Raw genomic sequence first — 8,475 nt, 5'->3', positions numbered from 1 at the left:
TATATATATATATATTTGTATTACAAAATTATTTAGAATAATAATTTTGGAGAACATGGTAAGGAACAACAAAGTGTAAAGAATATTTCTAAAATTAGAAAACATAAAAATCAGTAAATAGAAAAGAATGTAAAAAATATTTTTTCTTAAGAAAAAAAATTGAACCCACTAAATGCACAATATTTTCTTAAGGAAAATTATTTCCCTCAAGTACCCGAGGTCAATCATAACCCACTAATTGTAAAGTGAATGGTGGTGAATCATATTTGATGGATCTTCCCACTTTATTCTACCCTTAAAAGAATCTTACAATATATATAGATGGCTCCGTCCATGCCACAAAGCAATCTATGACACAACATGTTTACAAGTGTTAGAGCGAGCAAAAGCCTTGTATTAGTTGGAGAATGGACTGATGGTCTGCTTATATATACTTGGACAATTCTCTTTTCATAAGCTAACTTTAGGGGTTGAGTTAAGACTAAGATCCATCTTTGTTGGGAAAAATACTACAATATTGATATTGGACTGAAATTACAAAGTTATAAATAACATATTACAAACATTGTGTTGTGGCAAGCCATTGCTTTGAAATTGATTTCGACCCGACTCTGGTGTAATCATTGTGGCCGGTAGCTCCCCAAGGTTCCACAGTTACTCTCAAACAAGTGTACTCGTGGCTGAAAGTTTAGAGGTTGCCCAAACTAAATGCCCAAAAAATATTCTAAGAATAAGTTAAGAAAAGAAAGGAGGAAAAAGTTTTCTTCTTCTTTTTTTGGTAGTGTGGTCTTATGTTCACCCAAGACATTTCTTTATGTAAGGATTTGGAAAAGAGGAGTTTCAAAGAGAATAAGTAATTTCTTAGAAACGTATGAGAATGTTAATGACATTAAAGGCCATTATATCACACTTAAAAAAATCTAATTTGGAACAGATATGTTATTCATCTCTTTTGTAACGTAATATTTTGTATCCTTTGCTTTACTCTTAATTAATAAAGGTAAAATTAATATCACAATCCACCACTAATCTATTTTAATTATATGGGTCAAGTGGTAAAGGGTATTAATTAAATTATGAATTTGACCCATTTACTATTCAACTATATTAATTATTTAATAAAAAAATCATCAACTAGATACTCGTAGCTACCGAATAGTTTAAAATTTCCATAAAAAATTTTACGAAAAGAGTCAAAACAATCCTAATTTTCAAAACGACCTAACGAGTTGTTACATTATCAGTCTTAAGAACTATATTTTTGTGTAACTTCTAAACAGTGGGACAAAATCTAAATGATGACCTAAAAGGCATATTTGCATAAATCAGCTTTTAATAAGTTGTCTTGAGTCAGAGACTCAGAAAAAGGTATATTATGTTAACTTATATGAGTCCACCATGAGTCAAGATACCTGGTTCTTTGACTATATTAATAATAAGAAGAATAGTAAATGCTGAAAGTAAGAAACACAAATGTTTACGAGGACACTTCTTTGCTCAAGGAGGGAAAAACCATGACCTGTTCTACAGAATTTCTCAACAACTTCACTAACTTCAAGCAACTTGTGAGTACAGACTCCAATAATTACAAAGAATTAAAACTCTTAATCCTACACCTCTTGTAATACCTCTTTTACAAGACTCAAAGCAATAACCCTATTGCCCACTATATCAACTACATCTAGTTAACATAGACTTCAAAACACACAACTTTGGCTAGTTCTGGCCATGAACTCAACTCCTCCAAGATTTCAACGGAAATTATTTATATTCCTTTATAAAATAGGAATATATCTTACAATTTACTAACTCAGAACACAGGACACAAAATACAATAAAAGACTCTGCAACACTTGATCAGGTGCCTTGTTAAATTTGAGCAATGTTGTTTGCTAAAATGGCTTTTGCTTTGTGAATGAATTTGCTTGCAAAAACTATGTTGTTTCTTGTCAAAGTGTCTAATGTATAAGATAGACAAAACAACCTAGTAGCATGTCATTAATGCTCGAGAACTCTGCACCTCTGTTACCGTGCCCACCTACCACAACAACTTTTGCAGCTGCATTCCACTAACTTGCCCTGAACGATCACATCTCGAAGGATCATGTCCCTCTACCAGATCCAACTATTCCATAGAGTTTGTTAAATTATTGGAACATCAGAATACAACATAATATTAGTATAGTATTCATTAATTTAAGAGAAAATACATATAAAAAAAAACTCTGAACTTGTCCGCTAAACTTATTTTAGTCCTTTATCTTTACAAATAATTATTTATCCCCCTAATCTCATTTCAAGTGAATTAAAATCCACCCAAAAAGCTGATGTGGCAAATAAAAAAATAAAAAACGAGTGAAAACTTAAAAAATCAAAAAAATAAAATAAATAGGCCCCTTTTTTTCTTTCCAAACCAATAAGGTTTCATCTTCCTTACACCCCACCACCTTTATCCACCAACAACCCCACCCTTTCGTTCTTCGAACCCCCCACCCGGACCCCTCTTTCTCATATTTCGAACCCCACCGTCAACCATACTTGCCTCACCCCTTTCTTCTTCTTCTTCTTCTTCGAGCTTCCTCCCACCACCTTCTTTCTTCTTCTTCGAAACACCCCCACCTATTCCTTCATTTCAAATTATTCTTGCTTATTCTTAGAAGTGGTGAATAAAAAATAAATGAAAAAACCAACAACTGATTGTTGCTTCAAGATCTTACTTATGGAAGGGTTTGTTGATTATGATGAACTTGAAGCTTTTTTAATTAAAAAAATTATAATTTCTTCATCTTAAATTAGTTATTTAATTTGTATTAATTATTTATTTTGATAATGTGTTTTAAAAATTGAATGTGTTTTCTAGTCTTGAATTTGTTAGAGTTTGATTTTATTTTTATAATCTTGGATTAATTCTCAATTTTTTTCTATTTTTACCTTTCTAAAATTGTATAAATAAAAAGAATTAAAAAAAACTCAAAATTTAAATAATTTTCAATGTGGCGTTGCGTGACAATGACGTGACGTTGATGTGGCAATGAAATGGCGCGCGTGTAATACACTTGCCACTGTGAGACTGGTATTGTAGTATTAGGGTTGAAAAAAATTTACTTCAAAGATGTTAAGGAGAGTATTTAAACTCCCGTGTAGTTTAAGTGGTAAAGTAAGTTGTGTTGACAAGTTCAAGGTTTTTTTTTATGTATTTTCTCTTAATTTAACTATCTGGCATTTCGTACTCACTGACTCGATTATTCTAAATTCATTGAGTAGGTCTATTAAAGGAGAAGTTCTTCCTACCAGAAATTTCTCCATTTTCATTATAACTCGTAAATTACTGACGGAGAAATCTTATTCATAACACAATATCCTCAATAATACATAATGTTTAGGATCTCCAATACTATTACATAGTACACCATTTAACAAAAGGCATGATCATAATCATGGAAATGGAAACTTTTGTATATAAATTTGGATAACCATCTGGAAGCCATGAAGCATAGTAATGCCAAGAAGACCAATGAATATCTTGCAGCAATTGACATGACACTCTCCTTTGCTGCAGCAGCAATTCCAATTGAAGCAACAGAGATAATTTGCATAATGATTTCAAGGACATTTAGACTTTTATATGCTCTGCTACAACTGCTACAATTTATTGTATGTGTCCAGTACCTATGCATTCATATAACAAGTATAATATTTAGATAAGACGATTCACACAATTTAAGATCGAGCTATATACACACCTGTCCAAAAGTTGTTCCCTAGCAGGAGTTGGTTGCAAGTCACCAGTAAATTTTGTGCCCCAATCAACTTGGGCACCTCCATATTTGGTCAACCATCTTCTAAAACCAACCACAAGTGCATCTGCCTTTGTTGGTACATAACAAATTTTTTGCCAATTCTGTGGACCTTTTTCCCTTAGCTTGTGCTCCTTCAAAAGGAACTAAATATTACACATTGTAGCGATAATATTTTTGGAGAGTCTGATGAACAACATAATTAATTTCTACTAATCAACTTTTTTAAGAAATACAACATATATATACCAGTATAATCCACAAGTGAAGATTGAGGAAGGTAGTGTATACACAGATCTTACCCCTACCTTGAAGGTAGAACGATTGTTCCCACTAGGCCCTCAACTCAACGAAAAACATAATAAAGTGTTGGTGTAACATACCATAAATACAATAAATTATAATAGATTACAGTTGAAAACAAATTGACAAAAATAAATAAACAATCAGTTAGGTTGTGATGATACATAACGTGACATATGATACATTTTTATTAATATTAAAATATCAAACTAACATAACAAAAGTGAAAAAGTCACGACGAAATACTAAAGATAGCATGATAAATCATTTTGAAAAAATAATATTTTATTTATAATAAAAATCAAAGAACAAGATTAATGTTACGACTACTAGTAAAATCAAAAAATTGTAAGAGGATAATTAATTACCTGAAGATGAAGTAAATATAAATCAGAATCAATGATTAGGTTATTGTCAAGGTGAAATTTCCATGGTGGAAATAGTTTATACTCCCAACCAGCAAAGTTTCTGAAGGATGTCATCATCAATCTGCAATTACCTGGACTTACTGGAACACATATAAATACTAGAAATATTCTATTTGTATCATTTGATGATGATTCTTCCTGCATCACATCACAAATAAAATAAATCTTAGAAGTACACTTTCATAGTAAAGATCTTTTATATTAGCGATAAAGCACAGGTATCCCTCTAGATCATGATCAAAATCTAGAGGCACACCTTAATTAAACTAAGGTTCTATTATTCTAAATTTATTTATTTATTTGTAATTTTGTACATCTTTTTGGCTTACGTGGCATCCAAACATATCCTACGCGCCTCAACCACGTGGAGTCACAGAGTGTGCCACGTAAACCAAAAGGTGTACAATGGGGTACTAGTGTCTTATCCCTTCATATAATCAATGCAGTTTAACTTCCGGGGCGGGGGGGGGTTAATTTTTGTTTTGATCCAGCAATTAATTAATATTAAACTGGTCTTGGTTCTCCGTACATCATACTACTCGTCCCATACCTTCTGCCTATCTTATATGTGTGGAACCTGATCTTTTTCGATTCTAACCTCTCCCTCGAATACATTGGGTAGGTAGGACATTTAAAATAGCAGCCAATTTATTTAGATCAATTTTTATGTTATATTATATGTTCTCTATAACAAAATAGCATGTTATAACAATCAAAAGGTATTTGGTTAAACGATGATATTATAGAGAAAATTCGAAAAAAGATAATTACCTTTGATTCATAATTATCCAAATAGCTTTGAACACCAAATGGACCATAGTACACACAAGGGGCAATAAATTTGTGTTCATCATGTCCTTGCTTTGCAATAAATCCATTTATGTCTAATTTTTCAAGGCTTATATCAAGTGGTTTTCCTCCTTCTCTATCACCCTTCACAGTGCACATATTAATTATATATTATTAGTTTGGTAAAAATATCCAAATACAATAAAAATTCAAATCAAGTATTTGTATATATGTTAAGGTTTAATTTTCTTATCTGTTTGGAACTTCTATTTTCCCAATTTTCATTATGCCATGATGTGCATAATTGACATGAGATGGGTCCATGAGGTTTTCAATCAAAAACTCATACCTGAAAAAATAATTATTTCTCAATTAAATTTTTCAAACTCTGATTAAATATTAATTCTACCAAGTAATAATAAATAGGCTAATGCAAACTTTTCTAGAGTTGAAATAATTGTGTAGGAAAATGACTTTTGCCTAAAGTGAGAGAAGTCATTTTAAAATGTTTTTCCTTGAAAGTACTTTATGATAATTTTAACCAAACTTCAGAAAATGACTTATTAACTTTTTCTTTTTTCAAAAAAATGACTTATTTTCTTAAAAATATTTTTCCAAAAATTATTTTTTGTCATGCCAAAATAAAACACCAAATATATTTACAAGGGTACTTACCCATATGGGATGTCTCTAACAAGTGTTGTTTTTGCATATGAAGTTAAATCATCTAAAGGTGGAATATAAGGTGGGGTTTTGCTCAAGTGTATGTCCTTGTATAAAGGATCAGTGTTGGGCCAAAACCAAAGAATGTCATTTTGCACAAAACTTGGATACACTGCTACACATGCTCTTTTGGATGTGTGAACCTACAAAAAATTAATATATAGTCACTCCTTGTCATAAGTAAATAAAAAAAACTGTACAAAATTATGTGAAAAGTCGAAACATTTAATTAATGATCATTTCACCACAACCTTATTTGGAAAACTCATTGACCTTGAATATATGCAATAATGAGTTAGGAGTAAATCTTAATTTGATATGATAGTAGAGTCATATCCGATTCAATGCGGGCTCCCGGATATGTGTGTGTGGAAACTCCCCGGGACTGATTGAAGGGGGGTGGAAATACCCCAGGTCAATTATTATGCACACTCCGTACCGGACAGTGGAATTCCGGATCTGAGCGTAAATGCATAAATGAGTCTTTTATTGGCCTCAGTTGTCATCTATGCTCTTCAACTAATTTGAGTGTGCACAAGTAGATACTTAAACTTGCATAAAGAGGAACACATAGACACACATGTCCTACTTGGCATAATACAAGTAGGACATTACATAGGTTGTGAAATATCATGTAGGACGTCACATGGGATGTGTGTGTCTAGCTGAGACCAAGTTAAAAGACATGTTTATTTATAATGTCAATGGAAAATAATGTACGTCATTAACCTAAATGTAAAATGAGAAGTTAAAAAAAGTTTAAAGTGTGATTCACTTTGAAAAACATCTAAAAGGAAAATCCAAGGATTATGATAGGATGGACAAAATACTTTCAACCCTAATCAGAAATTTCGTGTTTGAGCCTTGAGCTGAAATGAACTAAATAACGTAAAACAGAAAAAAAAAAATGTTACATATATTATCAAATGATTTTCTTAATAGATGTGTCAATATGTTAAACGACAGATAAAAAAGGAGTAGTAATTACATGAAGCTTGTCTCTAGGAGCCTGAGGAATGAACTTGCAATCACCAGAACCACTAAAACACCAACCATGATACACACACTGCAATCTTCCCCATTGATCAATTCTCCCTTGAGAAAGTGGAGCCAATCTATGAGAACAAGCATCATCCATCACTCTCCATTCCTCCAAATTTTTATCCCACCACACTACTAAATCAATTCCCATCACTTTTTTCCCATGTGGCCTTCTCTTATCAAGTTCACTTAGTGGCATTATTGGATACCATTGTGCATACCAATCAAATTTCTCTTTTTCTTGATTTTTTTCATTTTTAGTACTAATTTCTTGTTCATCATTTGGAAGTAGTTGTTGTGGTTCATTAGTTGAATTAAAAATATTGGTAGTGAAAAGATTGAATCTTGACTTGTGGGGTTGTTGATGATTTAGAGAAAAAGAAAAGTTTCGTTTCTTCTCACATATAATTCTTGAAAATCTAGGTGTTTTCAAGTTGAAGAGAAATGGTGGAAAACAAGTAGAAATTTTAAGAGCTTCCATATAGCTAGCTAGTCTTCAAGTGTATGCTTCTTTTTCTTGTGTCAATCATTTATATAACTCTAACTATTCCTTTGTTCTTTTTTAACGTGATACATGTGTGCAAATCAAGTACGCTAAATTAATTATATTAAAAGTATGGATTACTTACAAATATTAATTAGTTTTTTTTCCTTCATTAAAGGACTCTTTATAATTTAAAAAAATTGGCATAAACTATTTTCCTAAAATAATCGTTATTTAATTATTATCTAAATATTTTTAAAAAAAAATAATTAAAGTTAAACTATTAAATCTTTACTCATTTTTAAAATAAAGGCTTCTAATATATAGTAATTTATAATTTTAATACTTTCTTATTTCAATAATATTAAAATTTTAAAACTTTAAATTAATTATTCAATTTTCTAGAAATCAACGAGTGCATAAATGCCAACTAAGAATTTAAAAGAGAAAAGACGTAAAATCCCTTCTGAACTTGTCCGCGCAACTTACTTTAGCACTTCAATTATACGGGCGTTTTTTTACCCCCTAATTTAATCTGAAGTGAGTTTAGTTACCCCTTAAAGGGTGATGTGACAAAATTTGTATCACCAACTTTCTAAAAGCGGGTGAGACAAAAAAACACCAAAAAACTTATACATGTCATCTTTTTATTGAATGACATACTTAATAATTTATTTTATTAATTTTTAAATTTCAATTAACTTCTCTTTCTCTGCATCTTCTTCTTCCTTTCTTTTTCTTTTCTCAAAACTCTTTCTCTTTCTTATTTTTTTTATTTAGTTCAAGGTAAACATTTACTCTCAAAAATAGATTGTGGAGATTTCGCCCAATTCATTGATAAATTAACATTTTATGCAAATAATTTTTTTAATTTTTGAGGAAGATGGTATGATGTAACTAAAACTGAACT

At 31.1% G+C, this 8,475-nt stretch overlaps 1 protein-coding gene across 1 annotated transcript; it reads right to left on the bottom strand.

Moving 5' to 3' along the window:
* Window positions 1-3,325: 3,325 nt before the first annotated feature.
* On the bottom strand, window positions 3,326-7,609 carry LOC102604461 (protochlorophyllide-dependent translocon component 52, chloroplastic-like). Its single transcript, XM_006340026.2, has 7 exons — window positions 7,029-7,609; window positions 5,993-6,183; window positions 5,571-5,666; window positions 5,300-5,468; window positions 4,469-4,666; window positions 3,744-3,931; window positions 3,326-3,669 (listed from the first exon to the last, which is right to left on the bottom strand). The coding sequence occupies exons 1-7, from the start codon at window positions 7,560-7,562 to the stop codon at window positions 3,414-3,416; spliced, it is 1,632 nt and encodes a 543-aa protein (XP_006340088.1). The 5' UTR covers window positions 7,563-7,609; the 3' UTR covers window positions 3,326-3,413.
* Between the last annotated feature and the right edge of the window lie 866 nt (window positions 7,610-8,475).

The sequence above is a fragment of the Solanum tuberosum genome, unplaced genomic scaffold (genome assembly GCF_000226075.1).
Source record: "Solanum tuberosum cultivar DM 1-3 516 R44 unplaced genomic scaffold, SolTub_3.0 scf00016, whole genome shotgun sequence".
Classification (NCBI taxonomy): domain Eukaryota; kingdom Viridiplantae; phylum Streptophyta; class Magnoliopsida; order Solanales; family Solanaceae; genus Solanum; species Solanum tuberosum.
This window is presented reverse-complemented; position numbering and strand designations above follow the sequence as displayed.

Coding starts and splice junctions, on each gene's coding strand:
- LOC102604461 (XM_006340026.2), bottom strand. CDS start 7,562: ATGGAAGCTCTTAAAATTTCTACTTGTTTTCCACCATTTCTCTTCAAC. Junction 6,184..7,028: donor CTCCTAGAGACAAGCTTCAT/GTAATTACTACT, acceptor AATTTTTTGTAG/GTTCACACATCCAAAAGAGC. Junction 4,667..5,299: donor TGGATAATTATGAATCAAAG/GTAATTATCTTT, acceptor GATGTGATGCAG/GAAGAATCATCATCAAATGA.